The sequence below is a fragment of the Giraffa tippelskirchi genome, chromosome 6, assembly GCF_054371585.1.
Source record: "Giraffa tippelskirchi isolate mGirTip1 chromosome 6, T2T-mGirTip1v1.2.pri, whole genome shotgun sequence".
Lineage (NCBI taxonomy): Eukaryota > Metazoa > Chordata > Mammalia > Artiodactyla > Giraffidae > Giraffa > Giraffa tippelskirchi.
Window position 1 is genome coordinate 137,227,109 of NC_137280.1, and position 26,213 is coordinate 137,253,321.

The window sequence follows — 26,213 nt, forward strand, 5'->3', positions numbered from 1 at the left end:
CCTGGCAGGCTACAGTCCCTGAGGTCACAAAGCGTCAGACACCATTGAGCACGTGCGCGCACGCACACACACACACACACCCTCTCCTGCAGATTTAAAACAGATCCAGCACTTTCCTAGGTATGTGTGCTCCTCTTGGCTGTGGTATAAATATCACAGGAAGGTGTTGGAGGCTGAGCCTTGGGCTGCAGGGCCTTGATTTGCAATTCCGACACTGCCTGACAATTCCATCATTACTTTTTCATCATTGATCCCACTGAAAATGGATCCCATTCAGAAAGAAAGAAAAATAAATAAATGACCAGTGAATATATAGAGAAATATTCAAACTCGTTACTAAGCAGGGAAATGAAAATAAACACAACAGCCAGAGTGTATTTTTCACATGTCAGATTGACAAACAGTAAAAAGATGAATCATACCCAAGTTATAATCTTAAGGGTGTAAAGAAATGATGCTTTCATAAACTAACACTAATGGGAATGTAAACCAGGAAAATCTGTTGGCAAACTCTATCAGCTAAAATGTTCAACCCTTTGACAGAGAAATCTGATGTGTAGAACTCTGTCCCACTGAAGCACTTTTGTAGCGTGCAGAGATGTTTACAAGGCTGCACTGCAAACTGCATGTAATGGCAAAAATCAGACACAACTCACAAGTCCATCAATAGGGAACTAACTAAATAGGGCTGTCTCCACTTAATGGAGAGGATGTACTTGGTTTTTATAAGACCTATAATATAATATCAACGTTTCAGAAAAGGATTTAAAAATTAGCAGGATATGAACCCAAAAGAGTGAGACGATATATAAAAAGTGGGCTTGAAAAGGATTTAAAAACTAGCAGGATATGAACCCAAAAGAGTGAGACGATATATAAAAAGTGGGCTTGAAGCAGTAGTATAAAAGTGAGTGTTTTGTGTTTTACTTAATGTGTTGTGTTGTTTAAAACTTTTTGAATGGAAATGCCTTGTGTAACTAAAAAACTTAAAGCTTGAGAGGGGGAAAAATGAAGAGGATTAAAGGGGATCCATATCATCTTAATTTTGATTCAGCCAGACTTTTGCCTATGTAGATGGTTGGAAGTGTTGGAAACTCAAGAAAAGTCTTGATAAGAAATCTAGTGCTTATGAAATACTGCCACATACAGGAGGAAACTGCTGATTTCAGCAGTTTGGACAGCAGGAGTATAGCTGATTGGCAGATCAGAGTGAGCTTGCCGTGTGCAAGTTGGCAGAAATGCAGGCCCACGAGGTATACAGAGATTTTGCTAGATCTTTCATAGCTGAGGATGGCAGCATTGCAGTTCATAACTACCATTCAGGTTAAACCAGGTTTTTCCACCTCTGTGAGCAAGGGTTTTGCTTCTTCCGCACTCACTTGCCTGTTCTCTCAAACTCAGACTGTGTAACTACAGACCACCTACATTCATTTTCTATTGCTGCTGAAACAAATGACCACATATTTGGTGGCTTAAAACAATAATGCAATCTTAGGATGTGACAGTTCTGGAGGTCAGAAGTCTGACCTGGGTCTTACAGAGCTAAAATTGAGATGTTGGCAAAGCTATGTTCCTTCTATAGGCTCTGGCGGAGAATCTGTTCCTTGCCTTTTCCAGCTGCTGGAGGCTGTTTGAATCACCTGGTTCAAGGCTACATGACTGAACTATACTTATATTGTTATATCCTCCTCTGTCACTTTGACCCTCTCTGAAGGACCTTCATGATTGCATTGGGCCCACGTGAATAACCCAGGATAATTTTTCCATCTCGGTGGCCTTAGCTCCATCATATCCGCAAAGTCTCTTTTCCAAATTTGCAGTCACTGGGAACCAAGAAAAGCCACCTTGATTTCTCTCTCAGATGTGAAATCAGGAGCCTCTAACTAATGCCACTTGCCCTACATCACCCCTGGGAGAGGTAGGATAATTTGGGGGATGTCACACTTGAAGACCTTTGTATGTTCAAGAGTGTCAGAAAAATCACTGGTGATGGCATGAATTTTATTACCAGTGATGTTATCAAGTTCGATTCCACTGCATTTCTAAGGAGGTATGAATTTAGTTCTGCTGTCATCAGCTCTTCAGGGCAAGGACTCCTGCTCTAGCCTCTAGCCCATGGTCAGCATTCTTAGATGCTCATTACCTTGATTCTTGCCCCATTATTTTTTATGGGGCAAAGTTATACATGGGCTATTTTAGAAGGAGTTAAATCATCAGATGTGCAGTGACATAAAACATCCCCCATAAAAGTTCCCTCCACACACAAAATCAATGATGCTGAGTGCCCTTTCCAATTACCAAAGAAGTTTCCAATATCAGAGAAAATAGTGTGAACAGGATCCAGGAATACCATGACAAAAATAGTTTAAAAAAAAAAGGACCTTGACAAACTACAAGTCATGAACAAAAGACAGTGCTGTAAATATTCAGAGTGGTGCTGTTGTGTAGTATTTTTGCTGCATCCAACAGGAACCTGTGACTCTATGCCCTGAACACCCTCACATAATAACCTTCCCCAGCTGATGGGGAAAAAAGAGAGAGAGAGAAGGTGCCTTTCAATTATTATCACCTTAACTGGTGAAAGCCATACTCTTTGAAAAGAGCCCATGATGAGTTTTCACAGGACAGAGAAAATTATCCACAGTGTAACATGTTTCGACAGTGAAACCTGCTTATGAATATTTTGCCTTTAGCAGTTGTCAGTACATAGCATTTAATAGTCCCCATGGTATATATGTTCAGTGGAAGGCTCCAAGCTCTTGCTCCTGGGAGAGCGTGACACTATTTCCATTCTCAAATCTGCTTAGGTCTTGAGAGGATGGCAGGTTATCATAGCATCAAAGAAGTGTAGAACTGAAAAGGAACTTGCAGCAGAGCCAATAGAAGATAACATCCATGTTACTGCTGTATTCCTGACTTAACACAACATCCACTACATAGAAGGCACTCGGTGGAGGACAGGGAAGCCTGGTGTGCTGGAGTCCATGTGGTCGCTAAGAGTTGGACATGACTTAACAACTGAACAACAACAACTCAGCCAACAGTTAAAATTTGTTGAATCGATAAATAAGGCCCATATTGCAAATGAAGAGATAGACACTCCATCAAAGAAAATACAATGTTATTTGTTCAGTTCCTAAATCATGTCCGACTCTGTGACTGCATGGACTGCAGCACATCAGGTTTCTCTGTCCTTCACCATCTCCCGGCGTTTGCTCAGATTCACGTCCATTGAGTTGGTGGTGCCATCCAACCATCTCATCCTCTGCTGCCCTCTTCTCCTTTAGTGGAAAGTACAATAGCTTATATAAAATTTACTCAGAAAATCAGAGGTAAAAATAAAGTTTGATGAGTTTTATTTTTATGAGTTAGTTCTTTAGTTCACTTACTTAGTCGTACTTTCAGGGGTTGTATGCTTGATTACATACTGATGGAAGCACACAAAGGATTCAGATGTGGTTCCTGATCTCTACATCCATTGAGGGAAATCAGACAGAACAGCAAGCATCAGGTCAGAAGGGAACTAGTGATCAACCTTAAGAGTCCTCACAGATGCATATTTTGCATAGAAGAGATTTGTTAAAAACCCTTATGATATTGAAAAATACCCATATGCTTATCAATAGGAGGACTGAAAGCTAAACTATAAATCATCCACATCAGGGAACACTATATAACTGTTAAAGTGTCTGATGTGATCTATGGGGGCTGACACAGAAAGATCACTATCTACAGTACAGAATTGGGAAAAACAACTCATGTTAATCATAGAACAATGCACAAAGTATACCCCACTTGTGTACATCTGCTAATAAATCAGAACTTGGAAACCTATGGACCACATCTGGCTTACTAGTGTCCTATCCAGCCTCTGCAGTATTTCAAAAAACTTAGAATTCATTGCCAACATCTTAAAGTCAGGAGTTTTCACCCCAAAAGTCTGGATCTGGGGCTAGTCTTAAATTGAAGCATCTGACAATGCTGGAGATCCACAATACCACACAGAGCAAGAGCTGGTAGAGGGTCATGGCTGCTCCCCAAAGGTGGGACATGCACTCTTGAATACAGCCTCCTTAATGTACAGTCATCTGTCACTATTCCCAAGGTATTCGTTTCAGGATCAACTCCCCAGGACCAAAATCCATCGGATGCTAAAGTCCCTTATATAAAACGGTGTAGCATTTGCATATAACCTATGTACATTCTCCTATATACATTAAATCAACTTTAGATTGCTTATAACACTTAATATTGAATATAGTGTATTCAATATTAATTGAATATTGATTCAACAACATTCAATGTTATGTTGTTGTTGTTATTGTTCAGTCACTAAGTCGTGTCTGACTCTTTGTGACCCCATGGACTGCAGCATGCCAAGCTTCCTTGTCCTTCACTATCTCTTGGAGTTTGCTCAAATCATGTCCATTGAGTTGCTGATGCTATCTAATCATATCATCCTCTGTTGCCCCCTTCGCCTTTTGGCTTCAATCTTTCCCAGCATCAGGGTCTTTTCCAATGAGTCAGTTCTTTGCATCAGGGGGCCAAAGTATTGGAGCTTCAGCATCAGTCCTTCCAATGAATATTCAGGGTTGCTCTCCTTTAGGATTGACCGGTTTGTAAATAATTTTAAATATAATATAAATTCTATGTATATAGTTACCTAGGAGAGGCAAGTTCAAGTTTTGCTTTTTGGAACTTTCTGGAGTGTTTTTTCTTTTTTCCAATCTTTTTGATCTGTAGTTGGTTAAACCCATGGACATGGAACCCACAGATACAGGGACTGACTGCATTTTTATTAATGCCTGATCCTTCCAGGTATTTTGGTCCCACGCCTCCCTCCCTTGCTAAGAAGAACATAGAAAACCTGGAAATATGGAAGGAAGGTGAATAGGGAGGCTTGTTGGTGGGGGGTGCAGGGGGGACCGGGGTGCTAGTAAGCGGGCTTTTATGGTTTGTTCCAAAAATGCACATTCTGCTTACCTCTTGTGGAGGGTAGTATCACTTTATAAAGTTAAGAGGACGAAATGCGTAAATACTGGGGAAGAAGAATAGAACCTTCAGGTGATATTTAGTCCACACCTGGAAGGCTGGCTGTGTCTTGAGCACTTGGGCACGGAGGTGAGATGTTCCAGGTTGAGGATATGCTGTCAGCAAAGGTCCTCATTCCTGTTCTTCTCTTTTCACTCTGAGACCTCACTTTACAACCCAGCCCCCAGGCTCACAGGCCTGGGGGGCACACATCAAATGCTCTGCTCCGAGAGTGTGCAGAGAGTATGGCTGTGTCTGTCAGTCCCATCTGGAGCTTTTGTTTTTCCCCACACACATGTCCAGAGTCTCCTCTCCTCTTAGACTGCCAGGGTCTCTTACTTGTGAAAGGAGACCTTCAGTCTCAGTTTTAGGAATTCAGAGATTATATGCAGAGGAAGAAAACTTCTAGAAAGCAGCCTAGGTCAGGAATTATGGGGCAAAAAAGGGAGAAATGGAACTGGGACTTTATTGATGGTTTGCCCTTGACTTAGGTTGCTGTAGGCCTCAGTCTCACCATCTATAAAATGAGAGAGGTGAGCTATATGCTATTCAACAGTTTAGAAGTTCTACAACTGGGCTTTGGCTTCTGGATTGATGTATCTGAGAAATGAGAAGTACAATTCAAATGGCTTAATGTTGTCTGCGTTTCACGCATTTTGTTAAGAATTCTTATTCAAGGAAATAGAGTGCTTGGTACCTTCTTTCCAAAGATGGCCCAAAGCTGTTATCACAGAGATTATTCCAACTGAGAAGCACTCTCCTGGCCTGTTTGAATCTTGCAGCCTAGTATAGTAATAAGACCTTGCATTTGTATAGCAACTTTTACATTCCAAAAGCGCTAACCATTTATGTCCTGAATTTTACATTTATATCAATACTATATAATGTAGGAAAGGTAGGATTTTTGAAAAACACATGTGAACAATAGGGAAACTTGGACTTGAGTTACTCTCAGAGACGTAGCGATGATGTACGCAGAAGGGTGCTTCAGAGCTAGGTCTGTCTCTCGGCCTGACTCCGAATAGGCTGGCTGTGCAACTTAGACCAAGTTCCTTAAGCTCCCTGTGCCTCAACATCCTTATCTACTCAGTAGTGAGAAACAACCACCCTGGGGATTAAATGAGATCCCATATGTGCTGGAACACGGAAACCAGAATTGCCTGCTGGCATTCACCTTGTATGAGATGGAGACATGTGGTTGGCTTTAGCGAGGCAGAGAGAACTAGGGGAGGATGTGGAGCTGAGGAGCAGGGAGAGGAGGGTCTCCCAGGTGGCTGGGATGCGCCAGTCATCCAAAGAGTAAACACAGGAAGAGGTTGGGGGGTGGATGGGTGGATGGGACACAGAAGGGGAAAGTACTGAGTTTGGGAAGATTCCTGGAGAAGGAAATGACTACTCACTCCAGAATTCTTGCCTGGAGAATTCCATGGACAGAGGAACCTGGAGGGCTACAGTCCATAGAGTTGCAAAGACTCAGACACAACCGAGCAACTAACACTTTCATTTTTCACTGGACAGGTTGCTTTTTAGTGCCTTTAAGATATTCACAAGGAGATGTCTGACAAGCAGAATGCTGGCTGTGTGCACTGGATTTCCTCGTTTCTTAACCTGCTTGTTTGTTTTTAACACTTTATAAGTATAAAAATGCTATCTCATTGAAATTAGTGTAGTGTCTTGGGAGATTGCCCCAAGTGATTCTTAAAGATAGAGAGTCACCTAAGACACCATTTTTAGGCCTGGTATTTCCTAAAGTAGTCAAAAGAATACTACTTGTCAAGATGTGAACAGCAAAAGAGGAAAAAAAAAACATTCAATCCATAATAAAATAATTTTAAAAAAACACACACACAACACATCTGCCTTTTACAACCTCTTCCCCCACAAGATTGACAGGAACTTATTAAAAGCTTTCAGAAGTGTGGTCCTAAGGCAAACTTGTTTAATTTTAAACCTAAAGTCTATCTCATTGGCCCAAAGAACTGCCTTCATTTTTTCCCATGTCTTTCTAGTTGACAGCGTGTAAATCGTTTTTGTAGAATAGATGTGAAAGTGTTTCTAGCCTCCCAGGAGGAAAGGGAGACCTCAGGAAGTTGCACGCTCTGCCAAAAGTTCCTAAGCTAGTAGCTTGTCAGATCAGAACCCTGCTTTCCTCACTATCAGCACTGTTTTCTACCCGCCACCCAGTGCAGACTGTACTGTATTCTCCTGCAGAAAGAAGCTGGCAGACAACAACCAAATTCCACATTCATTCTTCAGCAGGCATCGCGAAGCACCTTCTGAAATTGCCTTCACCCTGTTGCCTGCTTAAGTCATCCAGAAAACAGTCCAATTCATGTTTTAATAATAAAAGTTTATACTCCTGTCACACCTATTATTCGAGGTTATCAAATCACTCTGCCCACCTTAATGAATTCTTGATTCTCCTGCAAAAGAGATTAAGGCAACATCTTGCCTTGTGGCTCTCTGCGGCCATGGTAATGAGTCTATTGATAATCTCATGCCTGCACACACCTTCAAGTCAGCTCTTGTGCAAAAGAGGCTTTGCAATCCCTTTGCATGGCTTTGCAATTCCTCTACAAACCCACACATCCAAAAGGTGCCATCCATCTCAACTAAAGAGCCCTTTAACTTTTACAAAGCCCATTTATTTTTACCATTAAAAAAATGCCTATATGTCTATAATTTAATTACTTTTCTATTACTAAAGTAAAAAATTACTTCATTTTTTCCTGTCATAACCCCAGAGGTATGCAGGGAAGGCTGGTCACCCCCAGTTGACAAAAGAGGGAACTGGTGTCTAGCAAACATAAAGTGACCTTCCTAAAAACCCAGCAAGAGTCAGGAATCAGATTCAGATGCAATCATTCCAATAACGAGTACTTAGTAAATGCCCACTACCAAATTCTAGGCCAGGTACCATACGGGAAGTGCAGCAATCAAACTAATAAATATGATCTCTGCCACCATGGGATTAGAGCTCAGTGAAGCTGGCAGAAAATAGAAAATAAAACAAATGGCAACACTTTCTGAAAGCCACCCTGAAGGAAAGCAGTGGGAAACATCTCCCCCCCAGATGGTCATGTGTCTTGCTCCCTGACTTCATTCAGTTGTCTGCCCAAATCGCTAATGGGCCAGGAAGAGCAGGCTATCAAAAGGGCACTGCCAAAGACTGAAGGGGATTTCCTTGGTAGGAGTAAGAGAGCCGAAATGAGAGGACGGAGCCTAAGGCCATAATAGATACATTATAAGGCCTCGACATTTTTCCTAGATTATTCTTTCCAGATCCCAATTCATGTCACTGGAGAGCAAATGATTTGAGACAAAGGAGAGAGAAGGAAAGAAAGAGAGAGGGGAAAAAAACTCGACTAGAGGTGCTGCCTGTGGCTAAATCTTTCCCCAAGAAGGAAAGACGTATTTTCACACGTCAATGTGGAGAGTCCAAGTACCACGTGGAAACAGCATTTCAAAGGGGCTCTATTGCATCATCCCCCCAACCTGTAACCTTTCTGGTTTGAGTACTTGGAAATTCACTGGGCCCCACCCCTGGGCCCAACACCCTTTTCATAAGTCCCGTCACCATAGCAACTTTTAGGGGCTGTATCCTCAGCCACATGGCAAACTAATTGAACTGTACAACTTATTTTGCAGCTGGAGAATGTAAAAGTGAATCTTACACTTAATCATACTCACAGCACTGACATTCAAATCACAAGGCTTTGTTAGGGCTCCTGGAAAATGGAGTGTCATTTTGCCAGCACAATGTTTCACTCAGAGGCACATCCTGCTCACTTTGAAATGCTAAGTGAATGGTGAAAAAAGAAAGCTTTGGGGCTTAGGGGTGTGAGAGGGTGGAAGGGGGCAAACCAAGGAACAAAATCTGGATGAATAACAGGGAAATGAATAAATGTTTCCAAATCTAATTCGAGTTCAATGCAAATGCTTCTGAAAATCTTTGTCGTGTGTGTGTGTGTGTGTGTGTGTGTGTGTGTGTGTGTGTTTTCTTTTAAAGAGGCAGAAACACTGATGGAAAGAGCTTCGAATCACAGACCTCCTCTGTACTCCTTAGTTCTGAGAATTTCGGCAAGTCACTTAACTCCTGGTAATTTAAGTTTTCCTGCATACAAACTAGAAATAAATACTATGACCTGACAGGCCTGTTCTGAGGGCAAACAGAACACATATAAACCTATATGAAACACAGAGCATCATGTCTGACACAGAGTAGACACTCAATTGTAATTTTCCTTCCAAAGGTTGAACACCAATATGTAGCTAGACCTATGCCAAAACGTTAACAGTAGGCAATGTGCTGGGTGCCTATATATTAATACCTTGTCTCACTAACCACCATACTAACCCTAGGACATGGATATCCTTACTCCCCTTTTGGCAAATTAAGAAACTGAGGCTTAGAGAGGTTAATAATAATTAAAAGTATCCAAAACTTGAAGATGAGGAGAAAAGATGACATCACATCCTTTCTATATTGGAGCATTGTCTAACGGGACTAGCTGCAGTCTTTCTGATTCTTTTTTTTTTTTTTAATCTTGAATTTAACATTTTATTTAGCAAAATTTAAATTATAACTACTCAGTAGTTCCTAGAACAAAGAATAAGTTGTTCTTCAGTGACAATTTTCTGACGAAATGAAGAGACACAACGTGACACGTCTTCCCATTTGACTTTCAAGGCACAATCATAAAAGAGGATAATCTTTGCTGAATCAGCTTGACTTAGATCATAATGCTCTTGGGCTCCATGGACAGGGCAGCCTGGAGCTCTCAGAGACAAGTCCACAGACATAGCTGACAGTCCAGAGAGGAGCACCCACTCAGGAGGACACCTAGGATCTTCCAGAGGGTGAGGCTCGGGCTCTGCTGGGAGCCGAGTTAGATGGGGGTCTGGGGAGGTTGCAGTCATGTGCTGGGAAGAGGTGATTTGAGAGGATGAAACTGACAAGTTAGAGGAAAACACCTGTCCTGACATGACAGCAGGCAAGTGTCTTAGGTACAAATGTTTGAGACACCCACTTCAGCATAGCTACCTAGGCCTATAAATTCCTCTTTTCCTACATCAGTTTAGGCTGTCTTTTGTAACCAACAGTGTATGAAAGAACATTATTAAAATAAAAGGTGTAGAAGACTTGGGACAGTCACGAGGAGACAGCGGGCAGAGCTAGCCCCAAGGAAGAAGCCCAGCTCTACCAACAATGGTCCAGCACTGAGAAGACTGAAGGTGGCCTCATTTGAGGGACAAACAATAATGTTTAAATTTCAAAAATTATTTATCCTGCTTCCTAACATTACTTTAAGCACACAGTTCCACGAGGCAGGGTAAACTTGAAATCAGTGAAATAGTAATGATCTTTCAAAACAGAGCAGCTGAACTACACAAGACAGGTTAGATTAAATCAAACTTAATAAGAAGCACTTTATGCTATTAGTGTCCATACTCATCTTGAACATGAACTGGTTTTTCAAAAGGGGGACGACTTAGGGATGTTGAAAACAAAGTGAGACCAGATTTGCGTTCATCTCATTCTGTTCAGTTTCCATAATGGAAGGATAGATCCACTATCATTTCTTCAGGTTTTCTTTGTTGCCGGCATCTCGCACATTCTGCCCTCCATGCCGAGGAAGGAACACTTTTCTGGGTGGTACCGCTCTAACTGCTACTGGAGATGCTAGGTTTGAGTTGTACTTTGATAAAATCTGGTGAATATCTGCATATAAGTTAAATAAGCAGGGTGACAATATACAGCCTTGACGTACTCCTTTTCCTATTTGGAACCAGTCTGTTGTTCCATGTCCAGTTCTAACTGTTGCTTCCTGACCTGCATACAGGTTTCTCAAGAGACAGGTCAGATGGTCTGGTATTCCCATCTCTTTCAGAATTTTCCACAGTTTATTGTGATCCACACAGTCAAAGGCTTTGGCATAGTCAATAAAGCAGAAATAGATGTTTTTCTGGAACTCTCTGGCTTTTTCGATGATCCAGCGGATATTGGCAATTTGATCTCTGGTTCCTCTGCCTTTTCTAAAACCAGCTTGAACATCTGGAAGTTCACGGTTCACATATTGCTGAAGCCTGGCTTGGAGAATGTTGAGCATTACTTTACTAGCATGTGAGATGAGTGCAGTATATTGTCACCCTGCTTATTTAACTTATATGCAGAGTACATCATGAGAAACACTGGACTGGAAGAAACACAAGCTGGAATCAAGATTGCCGGGAGAAGTATCAATAACCTCAGATATGCGGATGACACCACCCTTATGGCAGAAAGTGAAGAAGAACTAAAGAGCCTCTTGATGAAGGTGAAAGAGGAGAGTGAAAAAGTTGGCTTAAAGCTCAATGTTCAGAAAACTAAGATCATGGCATCTGGTCCCATCACTTCATGGGAAATAGATGGGGAAACAGTGGAAACAGTATCAGACTTTATTTTTTGGGGCTCCAAAATCACTGCTGATGGTGATTGCAGCCGTGAAATTAAAAGACGCTTACTCCTTGGAAGGAAGGTTATGGCCAACCTAGATAGCATATTTAAAAGCAGAGACATTATTTTGCCAACAAAAGTCCGTCTAGTCAAGGGTATGGTTTTTCCAGTAGTCATGTATGGATGTGAGAGTTGGATGGTGAAGAAAGCTGAGCGCCGCAGAATTGATGCTTTTGAACTGTGGTGTTGGAGAAGACTTTTGAGAGTCCCTTGGACTGCAAGGAGATCCAATCAATCCATCCTAAAAGAGATCAATCCTGGGTGTTCATTGGAAGGTGTGATGTTGAAGCTGAAACTCCAATACTTTGGCCACCTCATGCGAAGGGTTGACTCATTGGAAAAGACCCTAATGCTGGGTAGGATTGGGGGCGGGAAGAGAAGGGGACGACAGAGGATGAGATGGTTGGATGGCATCACCGACTCGATGGACATGGGTTTGGGTAGACTTCGGGAGTTGGTGATGGACAGAGAGGCCTGGCGTGCTGCAATTCATGGGGTCGCAAAGAGTCGGACACGACTGAGCGACTGAACTGAACTGAACTGGTGAATATCTTCTGGAATCGTAGTAACTTCTGGAGGTGTAGGTGTTTTGAGTAGATTCTCATAAGAAGAAATTGTAGGAGAAGAGGGATCTGCAAAATTCTCAAAGCACTCATCTGAAATTGAAACTAATGATGTACTTTCTTTCGTTTCTAAGTCATTTGATGAACTGTTTGTGGATACCATAGCAGTGCTGCTCTTTGTAGAAGGGACTTTCAAACCAGGAGTGCAGAATGTAAGTGCCAAGAGAGAATGTGTGTGCTCAGCATCATTTTTTCCCAACATCTGGGTTATGAGGCCAGGAGTGACAAAGGCATTATCATTGGGCACTGGTTCTGTTTCTATGGTCTCACTGTTAGTTTTCACATTTTTAAGACCAATTGTGTAATCGTCATTTAAACACATAGTATATTCAGAGATACCAAAGTGTTCTAATTTAGGAGTTACACACTCAAAATCATCCATCTTTAGTGCACATTTTGCAGTTTTTACTAGTGAGTGTTTGGAAAATGGAGTTAAAATTTTTGGCTCTTCCTTCTGGTTGTTTCCTGCCTGGAGAGGGTTTGGTAGAACTTGGGATACGATACACCGCTCCAGTCCAAAATCAGAAAGTTGTGGACTGCGTGGTGACTTCTCAGAAACAGAAGTGCTTGCAGCAGCAGAATCCAACAAATCACCTTTCATGTCAGGGTTCTCAGGACGTTCACATTCACTGGACTCTGGTTTAGAGTCAGTGACTTCTTGCTCATCCACTGAATTTTTCTTGGTACGTGGAGTATATCCATACTTCTGGAAAAACTCTTTTATTTTCATGATATCCATTGAATTCTTTTTCATCAATATTTTTGTTGCCTTTATGAAACCAATGCTTTCTTGACTTTCCAAGTTTGCTTTATCAAGAAGAATACTGACATCATCCTTTAGAATTCGTACTTCTGAGTTAAGGTCATGTAAAACTCTCATTGGACAATCTTCAAAGTCGCTGTTCTCTCCGTCCAGCGCTCGCTGAAGCCGGGCCGTCTCGCTGTCCAGGGTGATGGCCAGAGACCACAGCTTCCCGCAAAAGCCTCAGATCAGATCCATAGGAGAGGCCGGCTCCCCACCTCAGAGCCCGTGGCTGTTTGAATCCCGGCGCCGGAAGCGCCATTGGTTCTCATAGCCTCTTTCTGATTCTTAAGGAGAATGTACTTTGTCTGACTTACCATTAATTAGGCCCAGAGTCCTTCACGTTAGATGTTAATTTGTAGAAGATGAACAAGCTACTAATGACTGGTGGCGTGGCTGGCAAAGAGCAAATGCTCTCTGCCCAACAGGAAAGATAACTCTGAAAGTTATGGTTTAATGCCCTATAGGGCTTGAACTACCTTTGCATGTAACTTAGCCCTCTTATTTCAGTGTTTTGTGTTTCAGTGATGCCAGTTCTCAGATCCTTGACTGAGCTGGGTCATCCTGCGGATCCCTTCTTTGTGGGTACACGTATCTCAGTTGCTTCAGTCGTGTTCAGCTCTTTGTGATGCTATGGACTGCAGCCCCCAGGCTCCTCTGTCCATGGGATTCTCCAGGCAAGACTACCAGAGTGGGTTGCCATGCCCTCCTCCAGGGGATCTCAACGAACCCCAGGATCAAACCCGAGACTCTGGCACCTCCTGCATTACAGGTACATTCTTTACCCACTGAGCCCCCTGGGATGCCCATCAAATCTCTAATGTGTGCTCATTGTACACAGGTCAGTGTTTTTTTTCTTTCTGAAAATGACACTTTGACAATAATTTACATAGCTCCCATCAAGATGGGAAAGAGTACAGCCTGGTTGGTCTGACTCCAGTGTCTACACACCTCATTCTATCTGGCTCACAGAAACCAGGACTAGGACTTAAAGGGCGAACCCTCCCTCAAGTGAAACTGAAAGTGTTAGTCGCTCAGTTGTGTCCAACTCTTTGCAACCCCATGGATTATAGCCCACCAGTCTCCTCTATCCATGGGATTCTCCAGGCAAGAATACTGGAGCACGTTGCCATGCCCTCCTCCAGGGGATCTTCTCAAGGATCGAACCCGGGTCTACTGCATTGCAGGCAGATTCTTTACCTTCTGAACCACCAGGGAAGCCCACCCTCCCTCAAGGAGCACTGAAAAAGACAATCAGCTGTGACGTGATTTCACACAGTACACGCTGGAGTTCTGGTAGTAAAGTGTTACAGAAGTTTAGAAGAGGGATACCTCCATTTCCCATTTACAGGAATGAGAATGATGGCAGAAGACCTCACAAGAGAAGCACTGAAGAATGGGCAGATTTCCTCCTGATTTCCACCATAGGTAGAAGATGATAGCCAAGAGTTCATATCAGGACAAAAAATAATAACAATAGTGGCAGTAACTATGCAGCTTTGAGTTTATAATTCTCACCTAACCAAGGCTCACAAAAACTCTGTGATGTAGGTACTACGTTATCATATTTTTAGCTGAGAAAACAGAGGCATGAAAGCGTGCCTGGCTTGCTCAAGAATGCTGGACTGGTGGGCACAGAGCTGGACCACTGAGCCACTGGGTCTGGCTCTAGGACCCACGTTCCTCCTGCTCCTTTACTGCTCCATGTGCCCCCTCTGTTCCTAGCTTTCACCCCAGGGACACGTACAGTTTCTGACATAGCCCCTAGCTTCAGGCAGGCTGACATTTTTATTCCTGCTTAACCTATGAGCAGCCCTTGGAAGCTTAAAATGTGTAAATGACTTGTCAGCTCTGAAGGGCTGGAGGTGGGAGCCTCTGAGATGAAAGTCTCGCTCTTCTAGACACTCCATGGTTCCTTTCCTGGTGGGGCTGACTTGACTTGCTTTCCAGTCCTTGTTACTGATCCATCTGCACCTGGTCCTGGTGCTAAGTGGAGAGAAGGATAAATGAGCTTCCTCCTGCCACCCCTCATGGGGAGCGACGGTGCACCGTGGGGCTATGTGTCACTTCTGGTGCAAAATGACGGAGGGTAACTGGAAGAGGAGGTTGAGAGAAACAGCAGGGCTTATCTGCACTTGAGAGAGCTAGCAATCTCATCTTTCAGGCTTTATGAAGATGATTTCTCTCCTGCTTCATCCATGTGCTGCCCTCACTCCATCACTCCCTGAAGCCTTCCTTGTTATCTGTACTGTTCCCTCTGTGCAAAAGGATGGAAAGAGGGCTGAGACCTTGGCTGGGTCCCTGGCCTCTAAGCCTGTTTCTCATCTGTGCACCGAGCAGACTGGATGTGCATGCTATGATTTGAGGAAGTGTATTCAGGCAATTGGTGACAGAAGAAAGCACTGCCAGCGAGGAAACTCAGTGATGAGGAATACACACCCACCCACCCACACACACACACAGCCTGGAAGGAGGCAACCACGTGGCATGGAACGGGCCATCTTACATATGCTTCTAACTTGGGACAGAGGTGATAGGCTGGTATAAGCATAAAGAATATACAGAAAACAGATGGGAAGCCACGTGAGATGCTCTAGAGAAGGCTGATGTGTTATCTTCAGGTGGCCCCAGTGAATAGGCACAGAGAATGAGCAGCTGCTTCATGATACAGCCATTCTTGCCTAATTTCATACATTCCACCCTCAGAGAGGACTGGAGAAAAGGTCCTGATTCAAGTTTGATTGCTTCTCCGAGCATTCCTAGTCCTCCTTGCCCTCACAGTCCTCTCTACACTCTCCATCCTGACACAGGGCTGCTCAGGGAATGAGAAGATGGGCATCTGGTCCAGGGCTTGCCAGTAATAACCTAGATGGTTGAGCAAAGCCTGCTCTTCTCTGGGTCTCAATTCATTTCTCTGTAAATTGAGAAATGAAATAAACAGTGGAATGGCTATGGAACACTGATGTGCCAGACAGCATGGTATCTCTTGTGATACTTAGAAGTGCCTAAGAGATGCTTTCATCTATTAGACAGATGAAAACGTTGACACCCAAGCTAAGTGATTTGCACGTGGTCAAACATCTAGGAAGGGACAGTCTAACTCCTGACTCTGAAATTTCTCTCATGGTAGAGACCCTGGCATAGCTGCTACCTGCCTTCCTGCTCCCAAACCCACTACCCACCCATGGCAGACACCACCTGTGCATCTCAGCATCTTATTCAAACTGACTTCCGGAAGACTGTAGTTTATGTCAACTATGAATTGGCACTTTCCAAGAGCATTTGCCAGTGAACAACAACAAGAGGGGTATTTGCCATCTGCCTCTGCAGAGACTGAACCCTGTGCTGCTGCAGCTGCCAACTTTCAACACCCCGAGGTGGGGGGAGCACTCTGTGCTCCAAGGAAACTGATGGAACAAGTGTTTAGATAGGTAGATGTTTTCAAGGCCTGATTTCATGATCCCAATCCTTGCCTCTCCTTTTATCTATGTGTGTGCTTAGTCACTCAGTCATGTCCGACTCTGTGACCCCATGGACAGTAGCCTGCCAGGCTTCTCTGTCCATGGGGATTCCCCAGGCAAGAATATTGATGTGGGTTGCCATGCCCTCCTCCAGGGGATCTTCCCAAACCGGGTCTTCCACATTGCAGGTGAATTCTTTACCATCTGAGCCACCAGGGAAGCCCATCTAGAAAAGCACTTATCTAGAAAAGCACTAAATCCCTTCATGGTAACATCAGCTCCTCGTGACTAGAAGAAAACCTCTTGCAAAGTAAGTGCTTGATTGCACTGAACTCCCCCTTCACCAAAATCTTATATATGGACCTTCCCCACTACCTCTTTGGAGCAGTGTCTCAGAGCTCTCTAAGGTACTGTCTCCCGGGTTGCAGTCCTTATCTTGCCCCAAATAAAACAACTCACAACTCTCATATTGTTCATCTTTTTAGTCAACAGGTACCAACCTCTCACTTTAAACCTGCTACAGTCTATTCCCACCTCAGAAGCTAAAGTGATCCCTTAAAAACAAGATGGGCTTCCCTGGTGGCTCAGTGGTAATGAATCCACCTGCCAGTGTAGACGACACTGGTTTGATCCCAGATCTGGGAAGATCCCACATGCCGTGGAGCAACTAAGCCCATGGGTCACAATTGAGCCTGTGCTTCAGAGCCTGGGAGCTGCAACTACTGAAGCTCGCATGGTAGAGCCCATGCGCCACAGCAAGGGAAACCACCACCACCACCACGAGAAGCCCGAGCAGCGCCATGAAGAGCGGCCCCTGCCTCCCACAACTAAAGGAAAGACCGAGCAGCAGTGAAGACCTAGCATGGCCGAGATAAATACAAAACATTTTTAAAATATCAGATCATGCCATTCCCCAGACCAAACCCTCTAATGGCTTGACGATTCATGTATATACATCATGGTCTTCAAAATTTTGCAAGCTCTGGCCTCTAATCACCCTTCCAACTTCATTTTCTCCCTCGCTTCCCTCTGTTCATTCTATCCCAACCACTCTGCCCTCCCAGGTACTTACCTAATGCCTGGTTTCATTAAGATACTGTTCATTACAGTTACCAGGGGGCATGGGTTCAAGGAAGGGATAGTTAGGGAGTTGAGATAGACAAGTACACACCGCTATACTTAAAATGGATAACCAACAAGGACCTACTATACAGCACATGGAACGCTGTCCAGTGTTATGTGGCAGCCTGGGTGGGAGGGAGCTTTGAGGGGGAATGGATACATGTATACGTACAGCTGAGTCACTCTGTTGTACACCTAAAACTATCACAATATTGTTAATCAGCTATACTCCATATGCTTTATTTATTTATAAAATAAAAAGTTTTAAATTAAAGAAAAGATACTGTTCAAATGATCTTTCCTTAAAGCAGCTGATCACCTATCTAAAGTGACACCTTTATTCCTTCTTACAAGCCTACTTTTACTCGATTTTTCATTATTAACATTTATCACGCAGTGCCTTAAACCAAAAGTGTATAATTGCTTATTTATCCATCTGTCTCCATTACCTGTAATATAAGTTCTATGAAGTCAAAGACATTTTTGTTCATTACTGATTTCTGAGTCCCTCCAATAGTGCCCTTCACCTAAGAAGAATCCAAACAAGTGTTGGATCCATGAATATTAGTCATGATACCATCTCCTTGTTGAATATAGTAATTTAGACTGGTTTGGTTTGATTTACTCAATAATAAAGTTGATGGTAACAGGGCACTGCACCCAGGCAGTCATTCTGGGGAGGAAAGCATGTTTGGACAGCATGCTCTGGGCAAATGGTGGCGGTGTTCCAGGCCCTGAGTCTGTGTCCCTGGTTGTAGAGACACTATTAAACTCTAACCTAATGCCCTCAGGTTGACTCATATGACCCTGCAGTGTGATGCTTTATTCCCCCAGACTGGTTACTCCCCAGGGTCATGGCACACAGTTCATTCACCGCATCAGTACTCAACTACCACATGGCAGGAGGAATGAGAACATGATTAAACTGGCTATTTTCTATAAGATGTTACAGGGAAATCTGAATGAACTTTTGGCCAACACAGTAGTTAATAAAACATAAACCATTCAAACACTTCTACGGGTTAAACAAAAAATCTGTCTAAAACATCAGAGGCAATATTCTGTGAAATAAGTAGAGTGCATTTTTTTCACCTGACACTGGGCATGTCCCTGTGGACCCCTGCTCCTTATTTGTAAGATTAGGAATGTCAGATTTTGGGGATCCTCCAAAGCTGATCCATTTTAAACGACTAATAAGTCTACGATCATTTCCCCAAAATAGATGTGAAACTGGAGAAAGTGAGAGAAGGTGGGCTACCCTCGAGTTCTTTTGTAAAGTGTTAAAACTAAACTAAATTCATGATGCTATCTTGATTTTTTGGTTTTCTGCCTCTTTGCCAAAGAACTTGGAAATGGGTTCTAATTCAGAGTACCAGCTCATTCCTTGTACAGGACAAATGATGACTAGAAGAATGCATGAGAAACAAGTTTATCAGAACCAATCCAAGCATCACAATGATGCTCTCTTCTCACAGCATTTCATAACATGACTGTGAAGGGTGTGTGTTACCCTTTATGTACATGTCTATCTCTGGAATGAAACTCCTGAGCATGAACACTTCAACTTGCTCAAACTACTACTGTCTTCAACACCAGGCTTGGCACAAAAACAAGTGCTGAAACCAAGAAGGACCCCATGGGCCTCCTGGGCATGAAGAAGCCTTTTCTGTTTAGTCTCTGTGAAATTTCCTGGGGGTTCCCCGGCAGTTCAGTGGTAAAGAATCCTCCTGACAATGCAGGAGAAGCAGGTTTGATCCCTGGGTCAGGAAGATCCACTGGAGAAGGAAATTGGTACCCACTCCAGTATTCTGGAGAATCCCATGGACAGAGGAGCCTGGTGGGCTACAGTCCACAGGGCCACCAAGAGTTGGACACAGCTGAGCAATGGAGCATGCACACGTGCACACAGGACCTTCCCTGAGTTCCAAAGGGCAGGTTCAAAGAGTTGTTAATCAGGGAAGGGAGGAGATGCAGAGACAAGGGAGGAGCAGTCAAGAAACAACAGTGCGGCCTGGGGAGAGGATCCTGGTTCTACCTCAAGGGACACACACAACAGTATCTTTGAGCTCTTTCTAGAACTAAAACGCACACCAAATGAAACATGTAACTACTTGATGAAGCATTCTTCATTCCAGAGAGAAGGTGACAGCTTGATAACCACAAAACTCCTCAGGAGACCATTTGTGGCCAGATGAAAGGAATACAGGCCCTGCACACACCTTGATCTTTATAGCAACCCTGCCCTTGAACCAGTGTTATCAATCTCCTCACCAACTCCCCCCCACCCCCCACCCCCCAACCCAGGATGCGACACACAGTTTTGTGGGCATGAACCCGCCGTGTCTTGTCCCATTTGCCTGCAAAAGCAATAAAGCTATTCTTTTCTTTTTCACCCAAATCTCTGTCTTCAAGACTCAATTCCATATCAGAGCACAGAGGCTGAGTTTTCGACATCAGTACTGAATCAATATTTAATGAATGAATAAATAGCTAGAGGACTTGAGTCACCAAACTTAACTCTCCTTCTACTCAGGTGAAAGCTGTGCTCCCCTAACGAAATACTTCCCCACCTCCACATTGGCACTAGACATGCAAAACCTCACTGGACATCATCAGACAAAGTTAAGTACTGAAACCAAGAAGGACCCCATGTCAATGCCATGGGCGACATTGGTAGTTCTCATCTCTGCCTACCTCTTCCCTCGCCATCAAAAGAAGAACAATTAACAATTATTCACGGACAAGATACCACTGAGAAAATCCTAGAACATGGGAGTGCAGCTGAAGTACCCCCAGCATCACAGAGACCAAGACAGACCACATCAGAAAGGTGAGGGGAGCAGCTACATGCAGACCACATGGCCCATCCCCCAGGCCAGCACAGCACCACAATGAGAGGCCTTCCTTGTGGTTCTTCCAGTGGGAAGAGAGAGCCCAGGGATGACATCTAGCTTCCCCAGCACTGCGGCTTGCTTCTTGGGGGCCTTACACTGGTCTTGCCCCAGAGACATTGCGGGGAAGTCTGAGAGGCTTGACCACAGGGAATCTCATTGTAACAAAGAAGTGAGCAGAGGCTTGAAACAACCAGCACTTGGATCTTGGCAGACCAGGTTCCTACCTGCGGCACCCAGGGCAGGCAGTCTTCCCAACAGGTAGCTTTGCTCATCTGCAGCGCCAAGACAGTGGTGCAGTCTGACCAGGTAACTCGGTGAGGAGTAGCTCTCTGCCTGCTTGGATCCTCAGACAAGACGTGCTGGGCACTGGCGCTTGGCCTGCCACTGCCCAGGCAGGGAGGCTGAGTCATAGCCCAGCCTACTGCTGAGTGTACATGACCAGGAACACCTGGGAGACTGAAAGAGAGAAGATTTGAGGTTATCAGAAGCAGGGATTTGGGGGGATGGAAATGCGAGTGAAGGTGGTCAAAAGGTACAAATTTCCTGTTACAAGATAAATAAGTACCACAGGACAACTACAGTTAACATTGCTATATCAGAAAATCGAAAGTTGTAGAGAGAGTAAATCCTAAGAGTTCTCATCCCGAGGGAAAAAAAAAACACATTCTTTCTCTTTTTTTCTTTGCATTTACTGTATAAGACGATGTCTGCTCAGCTGTTCAGTCACACCTGACTTTTTGTGACCCCATGGGCTGTAGCATGCCAGGCTCCTCTCTCCATGGGATTTTCTAGGCAAGAATACTGGCATGGGGTACCATTTCCTACTCCAGGGGCTCTCCCCAACCCAGGGATCGAACGCATGTCTCCTGTGCCTAGAGGTCTAGTGGTCTGGTGGTGGTCCAGTGGCTAAGACTCCACACTCCCAAAGCAGGGGGCCTGAGTTTAATCTCTAGTCAGGGAACCAGAGCCCACATGCCTCAACTAGGAGTTCACAGGCTGCAAATAAAAGATCCCACATGCTGCAATGAAGATCAAAGATCCCATGTGCCACAGCTAAGACCTGGAGAAGCCAAATATATAAATAATATTTTTTTAAAAATCATTATGCTTACACCTTAAACTTATACAGAAAAGAAAGATAGTGTTAGTCATGCAGTTGTGTCCAACTCTCTGCAAGTCCATGGACTGCAGCCTGCCAGGCTCCTCTGTCCATGGAATTTTCCAGGCAAGAATACTGGAGTGGGTTGCCATTCCTTTCTCCAGGGGATCTTCACTACCCAGGGCTAGAACCTGTGTCTCCTGCACTGCAGGCAGATTCTTTACTATCTCAGCCACAAGGAAAGCCCAACTTATACAGAGCTATGTTTCAAATACATCTCAATAAAACTGGAATGAATAAATAAACAAAAGTAAAACCTTACTATGAAGGAAAGCAGAGAAGATTACAGTTTAGCTTTTCACAGAACAATGAAGGCTTACAATGGTTTGATGACTTTCCCCAGCCAAAGTGTATCAGAGTAGAACCTGGCCTAAAGCCTCCTGGCTACAGCCAGCCTGTGCCTTCTGGGTCTTGATTCCAACCTGGTGGATGGGACGATGGGACATGACTCTTAGCTGGCACAGCAGGCAGGAGTGCTGTGTGCATCCACCTGGGAGCTCTCATGACCAAGCAGGACTGCTGCTGCTACTGAGTCACTTCAGTCGTCTCGTGACTCTTCGAGACCCCATGGACTGCACCCTACCAGGCTCCTCCCTTCATGGGATTTTCCAGGCAAGAGTACTGGAGTGGGTTGCTGCCAGACTGGTCCAGTCCAATTCCTGTGAAGCAGCAGGCCCTTCCTGCACAGGTCCCCTTGCCTCTTTTCCTCCCTGTCTCAGGCCCCCAGAATTTTTCAGCGTCTGGGAGCCTTTTGCAATGAACAAAGGGATCTTACAAAACTGTACACATTAAGGGTATCTAACCCCTATCTGTTGAGCCCTAATGGTGTATCAAGGTGTATAGTATGGGGCTCAGGCCCTGAAATCAAGCTGTCTGGGTTCAAATCTCAACCCTAACACATATATGGGCACTGAATGTCCTCACTTTTAAAATAGGAATGTGGATTGACCCTTCGTCTAGGACAGTAGTGGGGATCAGGTAAGGCAGTGTGTGCAAAGACCCACACCATGTGCCCAGCATCTACCCATACCTCTCACTTCATCCTCACAACAAGCTCAGGAGGGAGATTATAATTATCCCATTTTATAGATTGAAGAAGGGGCTTCCCTCATGGCTTAGACAGTAAAGAATCTCCCTGCAATGCAGGAAACTCAGGTTTGATTCCTGAGTTGGGAAGATCCCCTGGAGAAGGGAATGGCAACCTACTCCGGTACTCTTGCCTGGAGAATCCCATGGACAGAGGAGCCTGGCAGGCTACAGTCCATAAGATCGCAAAGAGTCGGACACGACTGAGCGACTCACACACACACACACACATACACAGATGAAGAAACTGAGGCTCAAAAACCCTAAGCAGCAATTTCAACAAGGCTTGCTCTACTGAACCCAGGCTCACTTCCAGATGCTCTTTCTCAGAGGACCCTAGTGCCTTGAGGAGGATGCTGGAAGAAACCACACGGAAACCAAGCCACTGAAATTTTCCGGGTGAGTTCACAGGGCAAGGTCACTCGGGCAGGGCAGAAATTTTTGGAAACAGGGAAAGCACGTTCTTCCCAGACTCCTGGAGGCACAGGGCAGCCCGCTGCCTCCTTGCTCCAGGGTGTCTTGGAGTGCACCAGCAAGTGGTAACACCTGCTCTCCCGGGGCCTCGGCCCGCTCTACCCACAGCTGTTTCCAATTAGAGGACTGAAGGGCTGGCTCCATTACCGAGAATGGAAGCGTCCTTGCAAAACTCCTAAGGCTAGCTGGTTAACACGCTTTCCTCAGGACCCAACTCCCTGTCGGCCTGAAAAATGACCCCTCTGATTATCCCTGAGGGAACTCCTTACCCACCCCCCTCCACCCCCACCCCCAGTTCTCTGCTCTGTACTACCTTTGGAAAATGCTCTTTCCTGGAAAGAGACTGGCCTTTCCCTTTGGAAATGTTGAGCAGGCTTCTGTTTACCTGTTTGCTTGGTTGAGATGGATAAGAAAGGGCTTGTTTAGGAAAGCGGTGAGAAGGCATACGGAGTGTGCACCAGGAGCCTTATAAAGTCAGTGAACTCAATTTCGCTCTCTTTAAAGTGAAATAAACTGGCCTTAACACACTGAAGCAGACAGCTCCGTCCTTCTTCGTGGGGAAGGGAACATGAGGGAAACTGCAATGAGGAGGCAGCGATGGCGGATCTGTGGCAAGGAGTTTCTTCCTGGTCTGCACTCAGGAAAGCGGAGGTTGGAGGCCACAGCTGGGGCAGAGGGCAAAGCGCCGGGTGTGCATCCTCCGCCATGGCGGCTCCTCCCCACCCCACGCCCGCTGAATCACCCCCTCCCTCCTTGAGGCCCTCCTCTGATCCAGCCTAACCTCCTCTCATCTCTGTCTCCTTGCCCCTCCCCTTCCCAGCATTCCCGCACACTCCCTCAACCCTAAACCAACGGCACCCTCTTGCCATTTGAGGTCCCTTCTCCAACCTCTCAGTTACCACCACTCTGAAGCTTTGGGCTTCCCAGGTGGCTCAGTGGTAAAGAATCCACCTGCCAACGCAGGAGACACAAGAGACACGGATTCGAGCCTTGGGTCGGGGAAGATTCCCTGGAGAAGGAAATGGCAACCCAATCCAGTGCTTGCGCCAGGAAACTCCCACAGACAGAGGAGCCTGGGGGGCTACAGTCCAGGCGGCTGCAAAGAGTTGGACACGACTGAGCACACACACAAGCTGAAACCTCATTTCACATGCTCTTCCCCTAAGAACCCTCTTTTCTCCTCCAAACTAGAAAGAATCATCTTCTCATCTTCCGGGCTCAGAAGAACAATTTATCTTTAATGTTTGTGGGCATGCTTGTCTATCCAGTAAGTAAGGGAGCCACCCCGAGGTCATGAAGCAGTGTGGGGCCAGGTCTCCTGAATTCCTGCCTGTGACCATTATATCTCGTCACATTTGCTCTCCAACGCTGGAAGGCAAATCCCAGAGTTAAAATAGACGCCAAAGGGATCAAATAAAAGTCTTTGTTTCTTATATAACTTGCCACAGAGGCAAGTGACCTAAGTCCTGGAAGCTTTGTTTCAGCAGCGGTGCCCACAGGGAATGACTCAAAATGGCTTATTTGTCTGCATGTCTAACTCTGACAGGAAAGGTACCCTTGGCTCTCGAACCCCTGGGAGCATCTGTGAGGACGATCATGTATCACTGGAAATATAATGAGTTGGAGATAATTTTTTTTATGAGAATTCCTCCAGGGCGGTAGGAGGGATTAAAAAGAATATCTTGATAACGTGCTTGGGGTTAAGATTTCATGCCCAAGGATGACTGGCCAATAAGATATTTTCTAAACTGTCTCCAGGGCACAGCTCTTTGCCTTTCTGCCATTCATTTCCCTTTTCTTCCTCCCTGAGGGACTCCTGACTTTTTCAAATGTGAAAATTTCCCCCATTTGACTCTGCAAAGGAACACTCCTTTCCTTCCTCTGAAAGGGCACCTCAATTGGTCTAAGCCGGAGTTGGCAAGTCAAGGCCCATGGGCCAAATTTGGCCAGTCACCACTCCCTGCAAGCTAAGAATGACTTCTGCATCTTGTTTGTGTTGTTCAGTCTCCAAGTTGGGTCCAATTCTTCGTGACCCCATGGACTGCAGCACACCAGACTTCCTCTGCTACAGGCTCTAAGAAGAGCCACAATGATTTAATATAAAATCCTCATCTTAATGGGTTGGAGAAAAAGCAAAAGAAGAATAGTATTTCTTGACTTGTGAAAATTATATGAAATTCAAATTTCAGTGTCCCTAAAAAATTTTTTAACAGTTTTGTTGATGTATAATTCACATACTGTATAATTCACCATTTGAAGTGTACAACTCTAGGGCTTTTAGTATATCCACCAGATCATGCAGTCATCACCACACCTAATTTTTACCCCCAAAAGAAACCCCATGCATTACCCCCAGCCCCTCAAATCCTAGGCAGCTGTTAACCTAGTTTCTGTGACTGTAGATTTGCCTATTCTGAAATTTTCATATATATATATATATATATATATATATATATATATATATATATATGAAACTATATATATATCTTTGGAGAAGGCAATGGCACCCCACTCCAGTACTCTTGCCTGGAAAATCCCATGGATGGAGGAGCCTGGTAGGCCACAGTCCATGGGGTCGCTAAGAGTCGGACACGACAGAGCGACTTCACTTTCACTTTTCCCTTTCATGCACTGGAGAAGGAAATGGCAACCCACTCCAGTATTCTTGCCTGGAGAATCCCAGGGATGGCAGAGCCTGGTGGGCTGCCATCTATGGGGTCACACAGAGTCGGACACGACTGAAGCGACTTAGCAGCAGCAGCAGCATATATATATCTTAACGTTTTTATATATAATACAAGTTTTATTGAAACATATTCATGCTTGTTTACATATGATGATGATGACAGGGTTGAAATTTTGTGGCAGAGATTTTACATCCAACAAAGCCTAAATTATTTACTATCTGGCCCTTTTCAGAAACAGTTTATAAATGCCTGGTTTAAGTAGTTTGGTGTTGCTTTGTAGTATGTTACTGGAACAGGTGTGAGCACATGACCTATACCTACCTGATCAGACAGAAGGAAAGGATTTATTCTCTTTGCATGGAATGCATGCTAAGTCAC

General features: G+C 44.5%; 2 protein-coding genes across 3 annotated transcripts in view; both read right to left on the reverse strand.

Moving 5' to 3' along the window:
- The window catches only part of LOC145508725 (uncharacterized), a 617,339-nt gene that overhangs the window by 61,455 nt on the left and 529,671 nt on the right, over nucleotides 1-26,213 (reverse strand). The window contains exon 4 of one of the 2 annotated variants that reach the window (XR_014055568.1): nucleotides 20,654-20,885. The gene's annotated coding sequence lies outside the window, so the exon portion shown is untranslated. Of the gene's footprint in view, nucleotides 1-17,920; nucleotides 20,886-26,213 lie in introns of those variants that run through there. The other variant, XR_014055566.1, reaches the window with a different exon arrangement.
- On the reverse strand, nucleotides 10,451-16,435 carry LOC145508719 (SKA complex subunit 3-like). Its single transcript, XM_081495975.1, has 2 exons — nucleotides 12,059-16,435; nucleotides 10,451-10,742 (listed from the first exon to the last, which is right to left on the reverse strand). Exons 1-2 carry the CDS (start codon nucleotides 13,028-13,030, stop codon nucleotides 10,608-10,610), a joined length of 1,107 nt encoding a protein of 368 aa, XP_081352101.1. The 5' UTR covers nucleotides 13,031-16,435; the 3' UTR covers nucleotides 10,451-10,607.